The sequence below is a fragment of the Strix uralensis genome, chromosome 20 (assembly GCF_047716275.1).
Source record: "Strix uralensis isolate ZFMK-TIS-50842 chromosome 20, bStrUra1, whole genome shotgun sequence".
NCBI classification, from domain to species: Eukaryota; Metazoa; Chordata; class Aves; order Strigiformes; family Strigidae; genus Strix; species Strix uralensis.
Genome location: NC_133991.1, coordinates 2,514,241 through 2,539,398, shown reverse-complemented (window position 1 = coordinate 2,539,398; position 25,158 = coordinate 2,514,241). Strand labels below are relative to the sequence as shown.

The following is a 25,158-nucleotide window of genomic DNA, read 5'->3' as shown; positions in this document are numbered from 1 at the left end:
GATTTTGTCTGTGAAGAAAGTCCTTTTAATCTCAATTTAATGAAAGCTGGCTTAAGATGTGTAAGTGACTGTGAGTGCTTGGAAGAGGCAGGAGTAAAGCTTGAAGTGGGCTCCAAAGCAAGATGAATCTCTTCTTTAGATGAGGCAGAATTTGGAATGTGGCTGGGTAACCACCATACACTTATTTGTTTATAAGTACACGATACTTCGTTTAGATAAATGGCTTGGGAAATACTTCATATACATGGCAGAATAAATTAGCTCAGTGACAGTTACATCAGGAGCACCCATCTTTTTCAGTCTCTCAGACCAAAATAACTGAGAACAGTCTGGCCTCGTTAATTGTTTACTGTTAACGGGGGATGTCTTATCATCCTTCTGCACTCCTACTAAATGGCAGGGACTGCTTTTTCCACAGCACAGCCTTTCTCCAGATACAGCATTTTGAATATGTTGGTGAGAGTGCTGATAGAAGAGCACCCACCCATCCCATGTAGGTGTCAGCGGGCTCTGCTGGGTCTTGCTCTTGTCCTTCATTGGTGCCTCACGAAAGTCCATGAGCCACCAGAAGGCCCTACACAATAGGTCCCCTTGTCCTTCCCATCCCTGGTGTGCCAACATGTTTTATCAAGTGACTTTCAATATATTAGGCCAGCTGAGAGAGGGAACAGGAATGTCCCCTCCATGGACCAGGGCCATCTCAGAAGCTGCAATGCCCTGACCTGAACTAGATGTATATCTAAGCAGATGTGTAGCAGGAACTTGGCTAGATGGGTAGACATCATGAAGAACCTTAAACTTGCTGGTTTTTGAGGACATAATATCTGATGGCAAAACTATTTTGTCCCCACAAGGTAGAACGATTAATACAGGCTGTTAATTTACAATTGTGAGAGCCTACCTCATTGTCCCCTTTCTCGGAGCTGTCATGAGTACGAGAAGCAGCCATGCTTTTGCTGGGTTTCTGTCCTGGTCCAAAACAAAGCTGTTGTTGCTTCTGGATGTTGATGTCACCAAAGTCCTGTAGACGTATGGCATGCAGCCCAGCCTGGGAAGTCCTCTTGTGCTGAATTGCTTCACTGTAGAGGCAAAGCATGGCCGAACACAACAGCACCGCCCTGTGATGGTGCAGGTGATACTGTACAATCCCTCTGCACCCATACCATGGGAGGTCCTGTTTGTCAATTTTCTCCTATACATCCTTCATCTAGAAACTCTCACTCTTCATCTTCTTCCCATGAAACCACACTGCCCACATCTTTTCAGCTGCTCTCCGGAGACAGCTGATGTGGAGGAGCTGTTGTAGCATGGAGTGAAACCCGGCTGCATCAGCCAGCCCTCTGGTAAGAGAGCTGCTTATGTGAAAGAAATTCATGCTCTTCCCTGGACTCTTTGCTCTCTGGCTGTAATTGAGGGAGGGGAGGGTAATTTGCCTCCTAAGCAGCCTGGCTTCCTTCCCTGCCTGATCCAGTTAGCCCTCCCCAGTTTTGAAGCTGCTGGAAGGAGAAGGGATGGAGGAAATGGCTTTCCCATAAGACACTGAGTCCACAGCGCAGAGCCCCACCAGATTAAATGCCATCACAGCCCTCTTCTGGCAGTGGCCTGAAGCAAATTAGTTGGAGAGAGATGGGAAATGAAAGCACAGGTCATGATGTTCAAGATGTATCATGGTCATGACAGACAAGAGCCCTGGCGTGGCTTTTGCAGATGCTTAGACACAGTGAGCTGCTCTCCCTGTGGCTTCTCCTGGAAAAAGATACGAAATTAAATCTGCAGAGAGTTATTGAATACAAAGACTCCACCTCTTGCTCAGGGAGTCCTTAAGCCACAGATTGCCTGAAGCTGGGAAGCACCGGGGGGCAGGTGTCACCATGTGCTTGCCTTGTTCTTCGTTCTCATCCCTGGATACTGGCACGTGGTTGCCCTTGGAGAGGCCAGCCGTAGCGTGTGTACAAAGCCAGCTTGTCGTAATCTTTACACAGCACAGATGGGGCATGTGTCCCTGCAGAGCACGGTGCAGAAGATGGGATCTTCCCACCGGGGAGGCACTGCTGGACTCCGCACTTCTGGGGCCATGGGTGCCTGCGGTCATGGGACACTCCAGTCGATAAGGGTGCTGGAGTCAGACAAAAAGGAAAAGGGAGAAAAAGTGCAGTCAGACTGCACGACCCAGTGGTCGCTCTCTGTCTCGTCTGTTGTGCGTGGTACTCCCCATGCTGCCTTCAGCCTTTCCAGGATGCCCAGCGCTGGCTTTTTGAATGCCCAGCAGTGCTCTGGGCATACGTAACGCTTCTGAGATGTCCACAGCCAGAGCGGTGTGGACTGCGAGGGAATGGGAGGGGCACGTGGGAGGCGGATGCCACCACATGGGGTAGCCTAAAGCGCAGCGCAGTTTTGGCAGACTTGGAAAATAGCAATTTTGACTTAAAAGACAAATTTCTACAGTGAGAAGCTGTTTTGTGTGCTGTTCCAGGCTTCGGCTGAAAAAGTAGAAATACTCTTCCTGGAAATGTCTGATTAGAATATAATCACCATTTTCATACTTCTTGGTGCTTTTTGAGGCTCTCAGTTACAGGGAATGGTAATTGGTTTCTTCATGTTAGAATAAAATATCTGAGTATGCATGTTCGTAAGTATGTACACATACAAATAAATGAAACATTAATTGTTTTTATCAACACGCTTCATTGAGAGAAAAAATTCCTTATGAGCTCTTTTTATGGCTCTCTAATAGCTATTTGGGTGACAATCTGTCTGAAACCAGCATTGTGGGATTGTATCACTTTCACTGCAGTTATTTCTAATTGGCAAATCAAGGACAAGAGGAGTCAGGGAAGAACAGATAAGGACTGTGCTCCTGTTATTAAAATGCAATCTCAAAATTGGTCTGTGCTGAGTGAAATGTAGTGCCACTAACCAGGCTTGCAGTACCTTTTGCAGGGATTGAAGGCATCATTATTCTGCAGAGGTTTTCTTTTTTTTTGAGGGGTAAATTAATTAGTGATTTTTAAAAAAGGGATGTAATATGAAAATAGAAACAAATGGATATTTGCTGATCTTAAACAAAGACTATGCCTTTGAGGACTTAGAATTGAAATTCTTAAAATCTATTAAGTACTTAGTGAGATGACTACACATAACAGGACAAGGGAAAGCACAGAAGTGTGGTAACCACACTAGTATCAAATGAACGAACAGTATCCTGGCAGATAAACACATTTAAATGGACCTTTAAAAGACTCTAACCGTGTCTTCCTTGTCCACCAACCTGTTGTTCTTATAGACCCCAGCCACAGTTCAGGTCCTCGTGTGCTATTTGCTACGTGGACAAAAAGGACTGTATACCCTGACCCATCTCATCTGTATTTAGCTTCTAGTCTGGCAAAATCACACGATGGATGGTCCCATCTCCTCCATGCTCTGAGGAACCTAGAAGACATCTCAGACAGGCTTTTCAGTCTGGTACCTGTGGACACTGGCTGTCCAGTAATTATTTTACGGTGTCTGTGAAGAGAGTAAGAAAAGAAAATTCTTGTATGATACACAGTAATCTAACTTGGAGAAGTTTCTGAAGGGATCTTCTCAACTGGAAAATTTCACAGGACTCGGAGATTAGAAACATCTGAAAAACACCATAGTAGACATTAAATTTAAAATATCCCTAAAAGGCCTTGCTGCCTGAAATAATTTCAAATATTCCAGTATCTTGAACGGGCCTCAGCTGAGGTTAGACTGCCATTGCGCTAGGAACCATCCGCATGTGTTGTGACAGCCTCTCTCCTCATATGATTGTATCTCAGTTAGGCTCCATGAGCTGGAAAAGGAGAGAACAAAGGTTGATAGCACAGAAATAACTTGTCAAGATGCTCTGTGGAAGAACCAAGATAAGATTTCACACCTTCTCTACCCTAGCCCAGTGGCGTCCTCGCTGTGACCTCCAAACATCTGTCTTAAGCATCTCTGCATAGGAACTGTAGAATAATTCAGTCTGGAAGGGACTTTCGGTGGGCTGTAGTTCACTTCCAGCTCAAAGCTGGCCAAGCTTCAGAGTCAGATCAGCTTTCCCAGGAACTTGCCTAGTCAAGGATAGAGAATAGAGGCTCCACAACCTCTTGTGGTCCCAGTGCTGGATGGTCTTGTTGTACATCCTGACTGTGGGAGCTGAGCATAGAGAAGGCATTAATTGCTCACATTAATATAAATAGTTTGAAATCAGAATAGTTACAGAACTAGAGCTTGCTGTAAGGTGCACATAGGAGGGAGGACTGCAGCCCTGGGATGCTCACGGCCATACACCCAGCCAGCTGGCACTGTAGGGGCAGAGGGGCCATGGCTCTCCTACCCACCCCTCTGCTCCCCAGGATACTTGGACTACATACTGTCTACGTCTGCAAGGAATTTGTGATATTTCAGGCTTTTCATAAGCACAAACAGATGCCTAAACAGCAAAGCGGTTGTGATTCTGTGTGTTTTATCTTTTGTATAAAGCTCCTGCTTGGACCTGTCAAGTGCAGTCTTACACATGATTGATCTGTAGCAATTTTGTGTGTGTAGCTTAACCTTCAGCCACTGTTCAGGGCAGTGGCCAGACAATGTAGCCAGTGTGGAGACCCACCTAGCTGTCCTTTCTGGGAAGGATGATCAAAAGGGCATCCTGATATAGTGGCTTGTGGCGCTTTTTCTGCAGCACTTCAGCCGCGTAATACCAGAGTCATCTGGGGACAGCACAGAGCTAACACTTCATCTGGGTCTTACTGCTGTTAAATTGCACTGAAGAGGTGCAATATAGTCAGCACAACAGCCAGCCAGTGTTTGCTTCGTGAAAAATCATTAGTTGTGATGCTCTGCAAAGTGGTGTCCATGCTGTGACCAGACCCCAAGGTAAGCGGAAAGAAATGAAGAAGATGCCTTATGCTGGGCTTTTGGGAGTGGGGGAGCTTTGAAATGTGCTCCTCAGGAATGTGGTGCCAGCTGTAACAAGCTAATGGAGTCTGCAAGCAGCAGAGATGGGATTTCAAAACCACTTGGATCTCTACGCTGGCAGTTCAGCCAAAGGAACAATTTGCAATGTGGCTTCTAAGAGGATTTAATGTGAAGCAAGATGCTTTCTGGGCAACCATCAAGGACACTTTCCTACTGTAACGGTGGGGTACATGAGCATGACTGATGCCCAGTTGATGGTAGGTAGAGGTGGATGTGGCTGTGCTGGGGAAGGGTTACTGCTGCTCTTCTGGGCATTAATGTCATCTCAGATCTCCTAATGGAGCTGTGACCAAAGGTGCTCTTGTTCCAGTGGGTTGGGTCACCCTAAGCAGCAGTAGAAAGTATGTTCTGCCTTCACTGGTTTTGGTTGAGTTAGGTTTAGGAAGGGCTCATGCAAGCAGCTTTGTCACAGAATCACAGAATCACAGAATCATCTAGGTTGGAAGGGACCTTGAAGATCATCTAGTCCAACTGTTAACCCAGCACTGACAGATCCCAACTACACCAGATCCCTCAGTGCTGGGTCAACCCGTCTCTTGAACACCTCCAGGGATGGGGTCTCCACCACCTCCCTGGAGGTGATGTCAGCAGATCTGGAGTATTTTCTTAAGGTACCCTGTGATTCTTTAGTTATTATAAATAATCCAAACATGTAAGTTCCCTGTAGATAGGGAAAAGCAGGAACTGACCAAGATTTGCCTTTTTCATACCACCAAGGCAAGACCCTTTTGTAATGTGGAGGACGTAAGACCTGGGCATGCAGGTGTATCCACGACAGCCCTCATCAAAACCATGTGAATCCTTTCTGCGTTTGACACAAAGTTGTTGCTGTTGCTGGTTAGACAGAGAGGCTGCAATCCTGGCTCTGAGAAAGACAATGGGACTTGTGCTGCTGATCTCAGGGAGGGCAGGACTTAATAGCAAAACAAGGCTTTGATCAAGATCAGATTGTACAGGAGAAGTGTTAATCCTATTATTAATAAAAATAGGAATGCAGCTCTGTTTTTAAATAGCACTGTGTATAACAGGAGGAAAAAAAAACCCCAGTATTTTGCATCAGACACATTTTTGCTTCCATCCCTTCCAAATCTGTCCCCACTCACTGTGCAGCCTTGGTCCTCTTAGCTAGTGCTTTTGTGCACTAGTTGAAGGATTGAATTTCTGGCTACTGTGAGCAAGTTCAAGTCCTCTGAAGTCAGTGGCCATGCACCCAAAGTACATCTGCATCAGGAAAATGCTGTGGTCTTTATTAAACCAACATCTAATGGTGAGTACGAGCCCTGGCCGCTTGCTCTGGAAACTTTTGAAGATGAAAGAGAGAGTCCAGATGGATGGCCACCAAGGTAATTCGATGGTCTTGGAGTGTTCCATGGGTAGATCTGGTAGCTGCACCACAGTTATCACCCTAAACACTGCTCCTAAAGACAGGGCCTCCAAATTTAAAATCACAGCTCCAGCTCAGTGGCTGTTCTGTCCTGACAGGGAATGTTTCAGGAGTTGGCCAGACTTGAAGGAGTGATGTTCCACAGATGATGGTGCCTACCATGTTGAGATGAGCAGGTGTTAGTAGGTTATTAACCTTAGAGAGCCTTTGCACAATGCTTTGCCTGTACACGTACCAGAATTTTAACATCCCTTTTTAGCAGAGGTTGAAGGCTGTCTGTGACAATCAGTTGTCAGTGGTTTTGCTGATGATAGCTTCAGAGCCACAGCAATTGCTCAGGCTTTAAACTTCCATACTTGGTTTTTGATGCAAAGTATTCATTATTTCAAAGTACGAGATGGCTCCACTGAAGAGGGGATTTTCACACTGCCAGAGAAAATAAGCAGATGGTAGAGTGAATGGCAAAAATATGACAGAGCTGCCCTGGTCTCTAACCATCTGGTTTGGACCTTCGTTTAACATATCAAACTTAACACGCACTAAGTGCATGAGGATCTGTCCTTGGTAGAATGGGCAGATACTTTTTCCCCTCTAAAACAAGGGCCAGAGGACAGCTAGGTTCCAAATTTCACTTGCCCTGCCCGAGCTGCCCATAGCTCATTACTGAAGTGGCAGTCGGGTGGCTGTGACGGCGCAGCATCGCTCGTGGGTTTGGCAGGACCAAGAAAACAGGTTTTGTGCTGGCCCCCCCCAACTCTTCTGGACATCAGTGCTGAGCATTTCCTCCTGTCTAACCCATGATCAACTAAAATACAGCAAGAAAATTCAGAATGGAGCGTTTTTCAAAGGAATGTGTATACCTATGGTTCAGACACATCCATCTCCCTCTACCTCGGCGGTGGCTGGGTGGCAGAGCAGGCTTCGTGCACCAGGGACAGGCAGGACCCTTTGAAGCCTCCCCTGAGAAGAACAAGATCTAAAACTAAGGTAGAGAGCCTTAGATAAACCTGACAGTTTGTTTCAACACTGTTGTTCAGAATCCTTTCCAAGCATAATGAATGAGAATGACTGTGGCAAAAACATTGGAGAGCTTAGGAAACATTGTCAGTCTGGCTTTGAGCACTGACAAGGCATGAAATACCTCATGTGCCTATGTGTCTGTACGTACTCACAGGCATTCACACCAAATAATAGACACACAGACACTGCATACGTTTCCTCCCTCTATATTTGCATGCTCTAGTTTTAAACTCATTAGCTGCTCTTTTTGGTGAGTTACTTCAGCAGTTTTCTGCAGAGACGAGAGGCTGAGTCACATTCAGTCGTATCCATCTATGAACATCTATGGAGGAGCTCGGCTTCCTTCCAGCGCCTTCCCCATCAGGGTTTGATGAGAGGATATCTATAATTACAGATCGCAGAAGCCACAGTCGTGATGTGCTGGAGTTAAGAGGACTGGAAAGAGCTCGGTGGAGCTGGGGTGCTGTCAGCTCAGGAGCTGCTCTATCACGCGCCTGCCTCTCTCTGCATAAATAATTCTGTTTCAGAACTGCCTCTTACAGTTAAAATGATACATGGCACCTTCCCCCCTCCTCCTGCCACTCCCCACGTGGAATCATGTTAGTCTGAAGAACCGTCTATGGATAATTTTCTCTAAAGGCTTTTTTGCATGAAAAATAGATCAAAATTCTGTTGAACTATTTATGCTATTTTAGTTTTACAGCTTTGACAGAAATGGTAATAGGAAAATGAGATCAAGATGCTTTTGGTACATTACTGGCAATAAAAAAAAAAAAAAAAGAGCAACCTCCAAGTAGTTCAGGGTCAAATCCTGAAGGTAGTTTCTGTACTAGGAGCATACAAAGCCCAGCATGTTTTTCTCCCTCTGAAATGGCTTACAGGTATTGTTGATGCTGTTTTTAAGGCACTTGTCTTTTACGAGTCTGTAATAATCTTTGCATTATACTATTACAACATAATCAGGTCCTTGTCATGCTGCCAAGACTGATCAGATAACATTAGAGCACTGAGGAATTTTAGTACTAAACTTATTAGGAGAGACCCAGATTTATACCACGGTAGTTGCAAACCACTTTAGCACATAACTGGAGCTTTGTGCTCTGTAGGCCTGCGGGTCTCAGCCCTATGGGAGCTGGTGATACAAATTTTGTCTCCAGCTCCAGCCAAGGCTGGGAGTTCAGGTGTGAGAGCATCTCTCCAGTTTCACCAAGCATTTGTGAGATGTGGGTATAAAAATACTCTGTTCCTCTTTTCTTAAAAAAAATACACTTTTGGAAGTACTAAAATGACAAAGCTACAGTTGTTCTGGTTGCTGTAGTTTAATTTTGCAGCGATTAAAATATCAGTCCTGATGTACTGAGAAGCAAAACGCTTCTTTTCAGCAGTTTTTCCAAGCCAAGAGGATGCAGACACTTGTCATTACAGCTAATCCTCCCCGTGCCGTGCTTTGATCGGAGTCTTTTAAATGTAGCTTCCCACCAAGCCCATTCTTATGTGTCTTATCTGGTGATAAAATCAAATCAATACCTATTGTAGCCAGGAATGATGCACTATTTAAAACAGGTTGTGTTGCATTTGTTGGAGAAGCACAGCATAAATTTTTCATTGGAAAAACCTCCAGTTTAGGCAAACACAATTGAGGTATGTATCATTCTCCTTGAACTGTGGCGGCACAGAAGAATCACTGCTTTGCATTGATGTGAAGATTGCTTTATTCTAACATCTCCAATATGTCAAATGTTAAACTATTTATGTTCCTTGCCGAGTTAAGAGGGTGAAAACCATGGTTATTACCTGGTATTGCTGTAGATTAGTATCTGTGGAGTGAATTGTGCACCTGAGTTCCACTCTCATTTGGCATTTTTAAGTGGCTATTATAAAAGGAATGAATTTAGTAGTCTCAGCAGGAAAGGTAAGACATTTGGACACTGAACAATCTGGACATTTCTGTTATTGGTCTGGCACAAGATAGACAGGAACCTGTCCAAAGTGGTATCGTCCATGAGGATAAAATGTGAGAAAAGGAATGCCAAAAAAGAAAAAGAATGTATTGTTTTAAATGTAGTATACCCTCTCCTCCCACTTCCATTCTCTGCTTGAATGGACATGGTCTGAGATGGTCAGGTTAGGACATGGTCCATTCAAAAATCATATTTTAAGGAGGTGGCACGTGAATACCATGCCTGATCTGGCTGCTTAGTCCTGATCCTCTCGGAAAGGTTTTCTGTGACCTCATGGCAGAGAAAAGAAATCTGGGGGTTTAGCAATGAAATTTCTTTTCCTGTTTCAGCTGCAGGATGCTGAGTCTCTTTTGCTTCTTCATAGAGGTTTCCAAGATAATTTATTAGTTGTTCAGGATGAAGTTGTGTTGAGATTTCCCACAAGACGTTCTCTGTTGGGTCCATCAATGCAGACGTTGTCCCTGCCCATACAGTGTTGCCTTCTTCTGAGATCAATGTACCAGAGGGTTTGTTCCTCCTCATGCTCAGAAACGTTTTGCCATCTGGTTGTTCTGCTTGTTGGTCTTGGCTATAGATACAACACTGTACCTTTGCTGGATCTATAGCAAAATGGCCTCAAAGGTGGTACATTTACTGCTTTTGTATAAATTCTCCATTCACTGGTCCTCCTTTGATGTGATCTGTGAAAATCCACATCTCCCAATTAAAAAGCAATCCTCTTCAGGGAGTGCTTGTGTCCACCTGCAGAGATCATGAATACTAAATCCCACAGCAGCAGAAGTAAAAAGTTCATGAAGAGAGCTGATTTTCTTTCTTTTTTTTCCCCCTCTGTATGTGGTTTCTTAACTCACCTTCATGTAATTCAACTTAACATTTCTACTGAAGTTCTTGCTGTGATTGTTACATGAGATAGTGGCATTCACAGGAGCTTGAAGGAGCACTTCAATGATGATGCAGGATATAACATATATATAAAAATATATATAAAAATGTAAAATGTTATCCAGCTTGCTGTGTGTGAGTTATGCAACTTCTGATTGTCGCCCATAAACAGCCGTCAGCTAACGATGTGGAGGTGTTTATTTACCAGAATTTGGATTTAGCAGACTTGCTGTGGTACGTGTCTCTCAGCTACATTACATGAGCCTTGTGCCAGGGAAATAAAGGTGCTACTGCTAAGTTATACTTGTAAGTACCAAACCATGAGGCTTTCTAGAGGAAGTAAGGCCAACACACTGCCTTTGCTTTGTGCTGAGGATGCTTAAATACCAGGCAGGTACAGCATTGCCTCTCTCTTCCAGAGGGATGTTAAGTGTAGGGATCACAGAATCACTCAGGTTGGAAAAGCCCCTCGGGATCATCGAGTCCAACCCTCAGCCCGACTCTACAAAGTTCTCCCCTACCCCACATCCCCCCACAGCTCATCCAAACGGCCCTTAAACACACCCAGGGATGGGGACTCCACCCCCTCCCTGGGCAGCCTATTCCACTCTCTGACCACTTTTTCTGTGAAACATTTTTTCCTCATGTCCAGCCTAAACCTCCCCTGTTGCAGTTTAAAGCCGTTCCCTCTTGTTCTGTCACTAATTCCCTGTGAGAAGAGACCAGCACCAACCTCTCTACAATGTCCTTTCAGGGAGCTGTAGAGAGTGATGAGGTCTCCCCTCACCTTCTCCTCCTCACACTGAACAGTCCCAGCTCCTTCCATCGCTCCTCACAGGATTTATTCTCCAGGCCCTTCCCCAGCTCGTTGCCCTCCTCTGCCCTCGCTCCAGCCCCTCGAGATCTCTCTCGTATTGAGGTGCCCAAAACTGGACACAACCCTCCAGGTGTGGCCTCACCAGTGCAGAGCACAGGGGGACTATCACCTCCCTGCTTCTGCTGGTCACACTATTTCTAATCCAAGCCAGGATGCCGTTGGCTTTCTTGGCCACCTGGGCACACTGCCGGCTCACGTTCAGCTGCTTGTCAATTAGAACCCCCAGTTCCTTCTCTTCCAGACATGGTTGCTCCAAAAGCGCTGTGTGTTTACTTCTCCTTGCACAAGCCGCCGCTATGGGAATCCTTGACCCCCCTGCCTGGAGGGTGAGGAGTTTGGCTTGGGCTGCCCTGCTCCACATCCCATTGCCTGCTCGAGCCTGGTTCCTGCTGCCGTGGAGCACCCGTGCCCTGCCGGAGAGCAGCAGCAGCCATGCTTTGGGCATGAGGGGTTACAAAGCTTTGGGAGAATGACTTCTTCATCCCATTCCTGACCCCTTTGCTGCTCTGGCATCTTGGGGAGCAGGACGTGGCAGCACGGGCTTGGCCCTGGGAACATCCCCCCATGGTGTCCTGCAGGGACATGGGATGGAGCACAGACAAAGCAGGAGCAGAAAGGATAGAAAGTGCTTCAGCTACATAGCCTGAAATGTATCTGGATGTGTTGTTTCTTCTGACAAAAGGAATAATTTGGAGAGATACTGTCTCTCAGAACTATACAAGGGAGCATGAGGAGAAATGATTATTTCTTTGCCTTTTTTGCTGTTTCTTAGTTTTATTATTTAGGTCTTTGTTCTGATACATTCCTTATTATTTTTGCTGCCCTGGGTAATTGTGTTTTTCCCTTAACTTAGGAAGTTACTTTTAAAAGAAAGGAGGGGGGCGAAGATAAGGCAAAGCTGTTAAATGGGAAATCTATTGCTAATTAAGGCATGGTTTTGCTAATCGCCTTAGAAATGAAGTTATCAGCTGAAAAAGCCTGGAGTTTGTGTAATAAAAGTTAGGAGTGGGTTTTTCCCCCCTCTGTTTCCTTCTGTCACAATACATTCAGAGATTAAAAGTTTACCTCGCAGACTCATCTTGACACCATTAGACATGATGTCTCTTTGCATTAACTGCAGGCGGGCTTGAGCTGTTCTAGGATATATTTCAGTCTGAATAGTTAAAATTTGGCAAAGTTATAAGCAACTAAAGTCAGGATACTTTAATGGGAGCTGTCAGTGTTCATCACAGATGTCACACTGCGCTTCAGCTAAAACGGTGCATCCAGGACCCAAGGTAGTCGCTGTCCCTTCTCATTTTTTTAAATTATTATTATTATTATTATTAATGATATCCCAGGGATGAGGAGGAAGCATAGCATTATATAAGGCAGCAGCCCAGGGCCACCAATAGTATGTTTTTTTCATCTGGAGATGCTGGTGGTTGAGAGGAGAAGGTGCTGTGCTGGGGCAGGGCACCGTCCTGGCACTCCGCTGGCTGGAGGGGAGCAAGGAACCAGCCCCAGTGTTGCCTCTGGTCTTGCAGAAGTCCTTCTCTCTTTTTCTGATGTTGGCTTTCTTTGTGCAAAAAGCAGATGGTGAGTCCGAATTCCCTTGTATGGCTTGCAGCCACGTGAAGAGAAGCGAGATGTACGAGTTATTCTGACATCCCAGGGGAAGCAGCCCCTGCGTCAGTATTTTCTGATGAAAATATTCTCCTTACGTTAATAATTTTATCTTCTGCTTCCCTGCCAGTGGGCACCATGGCATAGGAAGGACGGCTTGAAGAAGGCTGGAAAGAGGAACAAGGTTTTCTTAATATATATGCATTAAACCTCTGATTTCAAAGTTAATTTTCACCCATTCTCTTGCAAGAGCTGTGGCCATACCTTCCCCCATGTGTGTCCTTTGCTGCTCAGCAGGTCCTAGCTGGACTTCAATGCTGCTGCACCTGCCCCCAAGGGAGGGAGCCCTGGGGGGCCCCGCGCTCCATGGGATGAGTGGAGGAGAAGAGCACGTGGTGGAAGAAGCAGCTCTAACCTGCTGGAGAGGGTGGGGTGGGACAAGGCAGCAGCCCCCTCCCCGTGCTCAGCAGCATCCTCCTGCTTGGGCCAGGTGGCATCCAAACACATCTTCTAATAGCACCAGCTCCACCAGCCTCAAGGCATGGGCTTGGCCAACCCCTGCAATGTGTATTTCTATCCCCGCTCGGCTGGGGAGCGCAGACGATGCCTTGAGCCTGGTGTAGCACGGGACAGGCTTTTGGCACCCTCCTGGGTGGTGGATCTCCTCTGGGTCACCCTTTCCTGCCTGCCTGGCTCCTTTGACATTAGGCAGATTGCCAAAAGCCCTTTTGTTTAAATAATGCTTCTTGGGAGTAATTGCTGGCTCCGGCAGACAGGAGCAAAGCAAATTGATAGCTGCAGTATATTTTTGACAGCAAAGGGAATCATGGACAGTAATTGTTCTTAACTGCATAACACTTGGAAAATTGTTTCTGTGGCTGCTGCAATGAACTGGTCAAGTGAAATTGGGATTTTCTCGCTGTCTCTATTACATGCACAAAGGACCCTCAGTAGGCTGTGTTTTGTGAGCGGTCTTCCATTCTCCTCCAGGAGTGCAGTAACCGCAGCGGGTGTGCACTTTCCCAGGCAATGCCAGGGTGCCTCCTCCCTCAGCTTGCTCGCAGTCCTGTCTCACAGGCCTGGTCACCGTTGTTTTCCCCGATGCTCCCAAACACTTCATTACTCATGTCCTAGATGAATGAAGGTCATGTCCTAGGGATCAAGATGTATAGAGTGCTCCACGAGAGCACCGTAAAAACAACTTTGATTTTGCAAATGGAGCCCTGAGGACTGGTGGTAGAGGAGATGCTGATGTCTTGGCTGGGAGGTACACGTGCACAAGAAGGGCACCAGGACCTCCCTTGAAGCTCTACTGCCATATTGCATCACACCAAATCTGTTCCCCATTTTGGGTTATCCCCAGTGCAGGTCACTGAGATGCCAGTTGTTTCATAAATGCTTTCACACGCCCATGACACCTTTGTGCTTCTGAAGGGTGATTAGAAAGCAAAGCTGGGTCACCCCATCACTGGATCATGGTGATGAAGTCTCATGGTAACCAAAGTTTGCCTCACACATGTGCAAAAGCTTCTAGAAAGTAGATGACCGATGCAGTTTCAGCTGTAGTCAGACAATTCACAGCTTGATAGGAGTCACTGCTTTTCCATGCTGAATCCTTAGGACACTCACATTTTGCTTGGAAAATAATTGGAAGTGTATTATCCACCAGCTTTCTGAAAAACACGTCAGAGATCTCGGGATGATGGATTTGTTTTCTGTTTGTTTCTCTGGGATTTCTTCACTAGAATTTAGTGTTAACTGGTTATTTATAAATCCAAGCATCTTTCTGTATGCTTGATTACTCCTGTGTGTAGACTGATGGAGAAGTTATTGAGTCACTGGAGGGGAATGCTTCTATTTTTAATTCTGCGTCTCGTTACGGGTGGATGAATGGCAAGCTGATAGTCATGTTGAAATTTGAATGTCAGAAAACAAGGGAGAAACTTGAGATTTGCTCATCATATTTAACCTGCTATGTTACATACTCTAGCTTGAGTCTTTAAACATGCCTTTACATGCCATCCATGCATATTTTATAAAATTAAGTGATCATGATTTCATCCTTTGTAGGAAGCAATATAAAAGACTCTGCCTTGTTAAATAGACTAAACATGAATTAATTTGACAATACCTCATTTTTCTGATTGGTCTTAATGTTGTGCTGGCTCTTGATTACCCATCTACTAAGAGATAATTCTTCAAGGAATTAGCAGAAACAACATGCTGGACTGATTGTCCTGTTAATGCTGTTAGTTGCAGTAAATAGAGTATCTTAAGGGGTTGTAGGTTTATTTGCTATGAACATGAAAAATCTGCTTAACAGAAAGGTAATCTATTTGTTAAAGGTCTTTGGTGGGACAAATGTCTGCTCAATAAGGACATAAATGAAGGTTCCCAAAGAACTGTCTGCCCTCGGGGTCTGAGTGCCACAGGGGTGAAGTTGCTGCAGGTTGGGACATCAGGGCATCAGTGAGGTGATGACTTCCAGCCTCGCTGGGAGGTCTGCTGAGCCCTTTTGGTTGTGGTGTCTCACAGTTCATCTCATGTTGGCACCAAGAGAACAAAGTCTGGGGCCTTTCTGCAGGCTGTTCACCACTCCCCAGTCATGGTCATTGCAAGGATAAAGCATCACACTGAGCTTGTAGGGCAAGTACACTTCATGCTTCATGGCCATGGAGGATGTCCACTGGATTGCAGCCCCTGTGCTGTCACCTGTCACCTGTTCACGTCCATTTTCAGATATAAGCAGGAACAGAAAGTTCTTGCCAGGCCACATGGGAACAAGCAACATCTTCCTGGGGCCACGGTTTACTCCTCTCTACACTGAGGACAGCGATGCTGGATGCAACTTGGCTGTTTCCCGTGTAATAGATCTCTTTGCTCCTGTTGTTACCAGTGGAAATGTTTATAAATGCCTTGTAAAAACAGCTAGATTTTTAAATTTATAATGACAATTTAGGCTTTATTGAGGAGATAGAAGTATGGTCTTTCTTTGAATAAGCGCCTTTTTTGAATTAAATTTTTATTGATCTCTCTCTGGAACTGACTTGTGGATACACATATAACCGTTGCCCTTTGCACAATGCCCAACACTCTTTTTCTCTCAGGTTATTACAAAGTGTGCATATCAAGATAGTTTGTACAGATATTGCAGAAATCTAGGAAAGCTGTCTAGCATAAAGCCATGTGAATCATTTAAGTAAAACACGGAAAGACGATAGTGCACCTTTACTGCTAGAGGCAAGCTTGCTGGAAAATGACATTTTAATTACATCACGGTTTTTACATTTTTAAAATAATTATTCTGATCTCAAATCAGGACAAAACCTAACAAATCCCAAAAACTACAAAAACAGGTGGTGCTGGGGATCTCCCAGGGCTGGCAGTTTTATTCAGTGTTGTGGTTGAACGCAGCAGCTTTGGGAACACCCAAGGGCAGAGCTCAATGCTCCTATTTCACCAAGACATTGACAAACTAAAGAACTGAGCAGGCAAGAAACGCAGGCAGTTTCTGTCAAACTATTGCCTTGGGAATATTCCTTTTAAAAAAACATATTTTTTTCTTTAGAACTACCTTGTTCACTTCTTATTTGCTTTGCCAGCATGTGGCCTGTTGCAAAATTTCAAGCAGACCTTGTGGACTTTGCCGACCAGAGGCAAGCGTGGATGCGCCTCGATAGGAGGGATGGGCATGTCCCTCGTCTCAGAGATCAGCTCTGAATTCGCTCTGGAGGCATGAAATTGTATTTAAAAGTGTTCAGAAGGGTCAAAAGGCAGAACAGGAGTAAGATGGGATTTTTTTGCTACGTGTTTATGTACCAGCTAATAAAATGGGGCTCTGATTTTCTGAAGTGGGCTCCTATATTCTGCATCATTCCAAGTGAGGACAGCATGAGTAGCAGGATTACCCCAGGGAAGACTTCTCCCTTCCATACGGTCCCTTACTCGTGTCACCTGGGCTTGGGATGTGCACGTGCCTCACGTTGAGTGGGTAAACCCACCGCTTAGAGATGAAAAAGGGCAGCTGATCCACCCAGGAGGCTCCTCGTGCTGCCGGGAGAGCGGATTGAGCAGGGTCGGTAAAATTTAGGGAACGCAGATGGGATAAAAGGTGGTGAGCCTGGAAGAGATCCCAGAAACGATGGGTGTTATAACAACTGTGCAAAATGATAATGCGGAGCAGACTGCAAAATAGGCGAAACTGGGATTATTAGGCCTGTTTGGCATATGTGTTTGTAACGATTGCCCGGTGCCTGGTGTCCTGGATACATGTCTTTAATTTAAGATAAATAACTTACTGGTGAAGACAAACAGGGAGGTAAGAACCCAGGTATGGCAAGTCCTTCTGTGAATTCCCTTTCTGTGTGACAAAAAGAAGATCTCAAAAGATTTTATTAACTTGTAAACTGTGATTTAAGGGAATTTTAAACAGCATGTGAAAGAAAAATAATGAACAAATGTTTTCAAGTGGGAAAAATCTGTCCCTGCCATATGTTTCACTGAGTCATCCCTTCTGCAGGAGGAGATATTGCAATTGTTTCAACTATTCCAGTCACTAATCCTTTTTATTGAGTAACAACATCACTGTAAACTCAGCTCCCAATCCTATAATGCATTGATACCACGTGCTGGATATAGACCTGATTCCTCTAAAGTTGACATGTGTTTTGCTCTGGGCACAGGTTAAATTCTCCCTGTGTGTCTCACCGTTGAGCAAAGACCAGACCTGGCCGCGGGTTTCCACTTGTCAGCTAGATGATGTGATGTTCTGTGCTTGCCGGGATATTATAGAAACCTTAAAACCTAGCACTTCTTTCTCTTTAATGTAAACGTGGACCCTTTGCGTCAGGCAGAGCCCAGTGTTGACGGTGTTGTGCGGTTGCGTTGCAGGTGTGGCTGTGTGGCGGCAGCATGGAGGTGCTGCCCTGCTCCAGGGTAGCTCACATCGAGCGCAAGAAGAAGCCCTACAACAACAACATTGGTTTTTACACCAAGCGCAATGCTCTGCGGGTAGCCGAGGTGTGGATGGACGACTACAAATGGCACGTCTACATCGCATGGAACCTGCCGCTGGAGGTACAGCCATTGCACCCTATCCTAAGTCTTCACTTTATTGGGTTAAAATGTTGAATTATGGAGTATTTAGTGCCTCTGGATAGAGAGCCTTAAATACCCTGGGTTGCAACCCCAGCTAGGGAAGTCAGCAGAGCTCCCTTGGCTTTGATGGAGGTGCTGCAAAACCTGCCTATTGTTCACATCAGCCTTTTTATTTTCATTTCTAAAAATTAAACCTGTATTGTGTTTATCTCCCTGTCGATTGTTTACACAGCATGAGTTTATGTCATGACACTGCTCCACAGATGGAGTTTGTCTGTAAAGTCGGTTGGCAGAAGATTATTAATATCAGCATTGTTAGTGCATGAGGTTTTTTCCTGCGGCGCAGGCAGGGCTGTGTGACACGCAGCCCAACTCGGGTTTCCCAGCTCTCAGATCCTGTCGCTGCCCAGCGCTCACTGCAGATGGTGTGTGGTCCAGGTGCCTGGGCTGTTTGCTTTCCCAGCATTGGGAGAGTCGAGGCCATCAGCGCTTAGAAACTGTGTTCAGAGGTAAAGGATTGGAGTTGGTGGCTCACAGAAGGAGATCCTCTCCCAGCAGCACCGTGTACAAGTGCTCCAGAAACACTCTCTTTAAATAGCTTAGGTTTCTGCACAGAAATGGTTGGATTTTTCATGTAAATCCTGCCGTGTCGCAGCATGGTGCATCTTTGGAAAACCCACCAGCAAGACAAGCTGACCAGGCCTAGGGGACGCATCCTGCGCAAGGACCTCTCTAGGTGATGCCCTACACTTCTGTGTAAAGCTCTGTAGGCTTCAGGAGGACTTTATGTAGGTCCAAGGCTGCTGCTTGGGCTCCGGTCACCGTGCAGGTTGCGTCTAATCATGTGAAACCCAAGAGCATCTTCTGCCTCCCAGCTCTGAACCACTGCCTGGTGCACGCTGGGAGCACCCACGGCTGGGCCAGTCCCTCCATCTCCAGCCTCTGGCCCTGCCAGAAGAAGAAGAAGCAGAGGTGGTGGGGAGGGGGAGGCAGCGATGCTCTCCAGGATATGGGTGGCTTGGGCATTCTGGGTACCTTGCAGAGCCCCCCGACACCCACTTCACTGAGAGCGTACTTAAGTGCGAGCGCTGGGCTGCTCTGTTCAAGTGTGAGGAAAAAACGTTGCCATGAGTGGCCAGACCCCATGTGAGCAGTTATTTACAGCCACCCTTTTGGTGCTAAAAACGAAGATGAAATATTCATACCTTGCGGATCACACCCCTGCAAAGAGTTGCTGCGGTCCTGATTCTGCTGCGGCAGCATCCCCAGCTGACAGCGCTGTGCTCCAGGGCATTTTGGAAAACATTAAAACATAAAAACATGAGCTGCTGCTGCTTTCTGAGGAAAGGTTACATCTGGGTAGATTTACTGGCATTTGGAGCCACGGTAGTCGCAGCTTTGTACTGCATTAGAGAACAACAGGTAGCTGGGAAGGGTCGATTTGCTGCCGGTTTGTTGTCCTGGGGGTGGTGGGGAGTCCTGGGTTAGTTAGTTGCTGAGAAATAGATGAATAGAGATGGAAAGAAATGCTGTTTACCCAGCAAGCTGCAGGAGGGCACTGGCTGTGACGGGCACTGCTCCAAGTGTTCAGAGAGGCAGAAAGTTGCCTGCAGGACTGAGTGATTTCAGGTCTTTTAAAAACAGGTTGCAAGGTCCAAACACCCATAGGCAGGGATCATGAATTACTGTGGGTTCAGCCCCGATCCTCGGGCTGATTCCTTTTTAGAGCTGAGGCACCATGCTCCTGCTCAGGAACAGCTTTGGAGCATGGCAAAAAGGGATTAAAATTCATCGGGAAGCCACAGGTCCTGTACCACTCAGAAAAAGTGGCAACACACAAATTGGCACCGGGAGTGGGTCTGGAGAAACAGATCTGGGTTACCCTAAAAACAATTTGAGATTTTTGTATAGGTCTTACCAGTAAAATTAAGATTTAATTTTAGAGAAGCCTTGTTTGACAGGTGGTATTGTGCAGGGGCTTACGGATATATGCTGAATTATTTTGTGATGCCACTATATTCAAAACCAAGCCAAACCCCACGTGCTGAGTATTTCAGGTGCTGACTGGATTGCGGTCCCGCTTTGCTCTGCATCCCATCTCACCCACTCAGATTCAGTCTGTCCTACCTGTCTACACTGAATCATCTTTATTTTTACCTATGAGCTACCAGTCGTGCATTAAAATGGTGTCTTCTCTAAAGCAGAGTGAATAATTCATTAGAAGATCATTACAAGCATTGTAATGGAAAATTGCTTTCCCAGCTGTATTTAATGATCACTGCAAACGACAAGAGCAGGAGCTAAAATAGAGACCCAGACACCTGTAGGAAGGAGTAAAAGGGGCTGCAGTGTGCCTTTGGTTTCCTTCACCTGGCTGCTGCATTAGTTCACCAAATTCTGTAATGGAATAAAAGGTTAAAGGGGGGCAGCTCTCTTCAACCCCTGCTCCCGGCTCCTGTAAGATTATTCCTTTGGGGACAGATATCGTAGCTTTGTCTGCTCTTAAATTGGCTCGAGCTGTGGGGTTCCTCTATGTCTCCAGGGAGACTATTTCACCGTGTAATTGTCCAAATTGTGAAGAGGTTTTTCTGAGGTTCAGCCTCAACTTCTCTTCTCCTGTAATTCTTCTCCTTTATTCTCAGCTATCTGTCTCTATTATATATGAATCTTAAACCTTTCTCTTTTTTCTTCTTTTCTTTTCCCCCCTTATTTTATACCTTTTAACTGCACTGTCCTCTGTGTTGCCTCTTAATAGGGTCACACACCCTTGGTGTGTAAGGGAAACAGGTTTGGTGCTCAATGCACAGTCAGGGATTTGCATTTCCAGGATTCAGCACATGACCATCTTTTAAACCCTGATGTACATTCGCTGTTAAACTCTTCTGAAAGTCTGTACATCAGTACCTAAAAGGGAGGTGAGATCTTTTAAAAATACTTTTTCATTGTGCCTGTTGACAGATTTGTCTTTCCCAGATGGATCCAAAGCCCAGGGCAATCACTGGGAAAATTCACCTCTGTTACACTGAACTTCTTGTATTTCCTTCAAAACCTTTTCTTCTTCATTTGGGTTCTCTTTTCTAAATTACATCCCAGGACCAACATGTGTCCAGCATCAGTCTGATGGCTATTGCAAGGACATCTCCAAGACCTGTGAGAGAAGTACATGTCTCCTTCTCACTTATGGCTCTGAAACTCAAGTCTTCCTTCTGACCTCTGTGGGGATGATTTCTGCCTTGGACATACATGCCAAAATTCCCTGGCATGGCCTCTGTGTGGAAGTGATATCAAACATCAGTGAAATATGCTCATTTTTAATCTTTTTAAAGAGTAACCATTTAGTGACATGCTGTGTCTTTATTTTTCAGAATCCAGGTATTGACATTGGGGATGTTTCCGAGAGAAAAGCGTTAAGGAAGAGCTTGAAGTGTAAAAATTTCCAGTGGTATCTGGACCATGTTTATCCAGAAATGAGAAGATATAACAACACCATTGCTTATGGCGAGGTAATTAAGGCTGAGCAGTCCCTTAGATCAGACTGATAGTATTTACCAGCTGGTGAGTCTCTGATGAGAAATAGCCTCAAAGGAGAGGAATGTGAATCAAAACCTACTATTTGTGTGTAATTATATAAATTTGTATAAATCTGTTCACAGTTCCTTCTAAAAACCTATTTTGGGATTTATTTCTGATTTTGGAGATCATATACAGTAAAATATTTTAATACTTCATTTACTGAATTGACAGAAAATTATCTATATTGCCCATTTACTCCATGGATTAAGCACCTGTACGTATATTTTTAATACATAGTCATCCTATAAAACCCTTTGACTTAAACTCAGCCTAATTCCTTACAAGGTCTCTGGAGGATACAGTGTGTTGTCACAACAGCTTAGGGACAAGACAAAGTAAGGAGACTTAATATCTGCTGGCTTTGAGACTGTACTGGGAATATAAAAACAGGCATTTATGGGAACTAATAATACTCTGTTGCAATAGGTCTCATGGAATAGTGGCAGTTTGAGAAGGCTTCTTGAAGCACAGACCACGCACCCCAGATGGGTGTTGATTTTAAGGAAGATTTATTAACAAAATTACTTAATGCCTTCAAGCTAAAACCTCCCAAAAAGTAGGGTTTTTTTCAAAGGCATTGTTGGAGTTGACCTACATGGGGAGACTGGAGAGAGGACATCTCTGCATTAACAGACCCGGTGGCTTTGTAGCATGAACCCAGCACATCCATGCTCCCTCCAAAGTGTGTCCTTCAGTACTTGATGGCTGGTTTGCTATCTCTGTGTCTCCTCCTGCATCCCTGCGACAATTTGAAGGGGCTCCTTGTGCTAGCTGGACTTTTTTCCCCTGCCTTTTTGAGCGCTTTGAGATTTCAATGAAATACAAGCGATTCTGCATTGATTTCAGGCTCCTGGCAACATGCTGACGGCAGTCTAAAAATATGTTTGTTACCAACACACATGACCAAATACAAAGAAAACTGTGTTCAAGGAAGTTGGCTCCTTTGAATGGTGATTATTATATAAAAGCAGTCATCATTAGGCCCTGTATTTAAAGAAAACATATGGTGCACTAAACCTTTCTCTGCCTGATTATGCCTAGTGATATAGCACCGTGTATTCTTTCTATAGCAAGAGAGGCTAGAGACATTGCTGCACATCAGTTTATTGCTTATCTCCTAAGAGACAGGGCCATATAACTCTGCACTTTTTATTTCTTACAGCTTCGAAACAACAAGGCGAAAGATGTCTGCCTTGACCAGGGCCCGCAGGAGAACCATACGGCGATATTGTACCCGTGCCATGGCTGGGGACCTCAGGTGAGGAGTTACTCTGCTGGGACCATGCGTCTTTATTGATGACGTAGACGAGGGGATCGAGTGCACCCTCAGTAAGTTTGCAGATGACACCAAGTTGGGTCGGAGTGTTGATCTGCTCGAGGGTAGGGAGGCTCTGCAGAGAGACCTGGACAGGCTGGAGCGATGGGCGGAGGTCAACTGTATGAGCTTCACTAAGGCCAAATGCCGGGTGCTGCACTTGGGCCACAACAACCCCCAGCAGCGCTCCAGGCTTGGGGAGGAGTGGCTGGAGAGCTGCCAGTCAGAGAGGGACCTGGGGGTGTTGATTGACAGCCGGCTGAACAGGAGCCAGCAGTGTGCCCAGGTAGCCAAGAAGGCCAATGGCATCCTGGCTTGTATCAGCACTAGCGTGGCCAGCAGGGACAGGGAAGGGATCTGACCCTGTACTTGGCACTGGTGAGGCCGCACCTCGATGACTGTGTTCAGTTTTGGGCCCCTCACTCCAAAAAGGCCATTGAATGACTCGAGCGTGTCCAGAGAAGGGCAACGGAGCTGGTGCAGGGTCTGGAGCACAGGTCTGATGGGGAGCGGCTGAGGGAACTGGGGGGGTTTAGTCTGGAGAAGAGGAGGCTGAGGGGAGACCTCATGGCCCTCTACAACTCCCTGAAAGGAGGGTGCAGAGAGGGGGGAGGAGTCTCTTGACTCAAGGAACCAGCACCAGGACAAGAGGGAATGGCCTCAAGCTGCGCCAGGGCAGGGTCAGACTGGCTCTTAGGAAGGATTTCTTTGCAGAAGGGGTTGTTGGGCGTTGGAATGGGCTGCCCAGGGCAGGGGGGGAGTCCCCATCCCTGGAGGGGTTGAAGAGTCGGGTTGACCCAGCGCTGAGGGATCTGGTGGAGTTGGGAACGGTCAGTGTGAGGTTCATGGTTGGACTGGAGGAGCTTCAAGGGCTTTTCCAACCGAGATGATTCTGTGCCAGGAGCCAGTGGTACCCAGCAGAGGCTGGATGGACAGAGGGCAGAGCATGGATGTGCAACATGTGTGTTGGCTTCTCTCTCAAATGTGTAAGGCCCAGCTCCTTGTTAAAAACACCTCAGATATAAGGGTGCATTTTCCCAGCTACTCCTAGAGTAGCTATTTTCTGGATTACCATAATCATGCCAGAGCTGCCAGTAAAAGCATAATTTGAAAAAATCTTCCAGACAAGGGTAAATAATGCTGAAAGCAAATAGCCAATGAACAGAGCAGAGCGTACACAAGCAGAGCATTTTAAGACATTTCCTTTCTCTTTCACCCAGCAGAGTAAAAACATACCAACTGGGTAAAGAAAACAAACAGTGCTTTTTAGCAGGATGATAATTAGCCATTTCAGCTTGGCTGGGATTTACCATAGCATTAGTTTTCTAGCACTCCTTTTGCCTCTCCAGAAGTTTTGGAGCAAACCAAAAGCTTCTTATCCTAATTTTAAGCTTATTCTAGGTTAAAAATCATCATTCCAAGATTCACTCTAGATCTCATATCTTTTAGAGGATTAGTGAATGTGTCAAATACTGAAAGTTAGTGGTGATGAACTAATTCAGCCTCTTCTGTAGTTTTATCTCTTACCATATTTTAAGAAGAAAGGAGCATGGGAATGCTGCTGGTTCGATCGCAGTAGAGTTGGAACAAAACAGGGTACAACAGTAGCTCTGTCGCTGCTGGCATCTGTTAAACCAACAGCAGACTCTAAGCTGGACTAAGCTCCAGGGATAATTTACCCAGTTCCCCACTAACTTCCCCACCCCCCCTCCCCACCTCTGTTTTTCTCTTATCCTCACTTCAGTAGTTTGCCTAAATACTGTAATTTGTGTTTTCATTTCATTTCTGTGTGCCTAGTGGTCATCATCTCATCATGCAAATCCCTTAGCACAATGTCCTTCTCCCCTACAATCTTTAAGGAGAAAATACGAGTTTCCCTTTAGGTCTGGAAGCAGAATGGCCATCTTAGGACACATGGGGTTTTCAAGAATTACGATGTGATTTTTAGGTTTTCTTTCATTATCAAAATCATGCCTGACCTCCCCAAAGCCACAGAGTCGCAGCACTTGTTCTTCTGGCAGTTTAGCTCTATCCAGTGAGGCCCTGCGTGTTTATCATCAGGATTTGATCAACGTTCTGCTTTGTTTGCATTTCCCATGTAAATGCTGTGGCTGTCTATATTGGAAATTTAGCCATGGCAGGGAGGTTGCAGATGATGGGCTCTACCATCACTGTGCTTGGGTGGAAACAGGGATAAACTCCTCTGTGACAAGGCTATTTCTCATTGCTTTTCTTTTCTCTTTGTTGAAAAGTCCATGCTCATTGCCAGACTCAGAAATATTTCCCTGTTAACGTCTCTGGATCGGCCACATTTGTGCTGAAGGGGTAGCATCTACTGGTCTGGTTAGAAATTGGGGCAAAACCGTACCTAAAAGGTGTCTGAACGCCAAGTTTCTATGCTGAAGCCATCATCCAGCTTCTCTCAAAAGTAGGCAAGATGTGCCGCAGGAGGACACCCATG

The 25,158-nt window shown here is 45.6% G+C and overlaps 1 protein-coding gene across 1 annotated transcript in view; it reads left to right on the top strand.

Moving 5' to 3' along the window:
• The window catches only part of GALNT17 (polypeptide N-acetylgalactosaminyltransferase 17), a 225,158-nt gene that overhangs the window by 186,843 nt on the left and 13,157 nt on the right, over nucleotides 1-25,158 (top strand). The window contains exons 7-9 of the mRNA XM_074890201.1: nucleotides 17,603-17,788; nucleotides 21,175-21,312; nucleotides 22,545-22,640. Of these exons, the coding sequence (XP_074746302.1) occupies nucleotides 17,603-17,788; nucleotides 21,175-21,312; nucleotides 22,545-22,640 (420 nt within the window). The remainder of the gene's footprint in view (nucleotides 1-17,602; nucleotides 17,789-21,174; nucleotides 21,313-22,544; nucleotides 22,641-25,158) is intronic.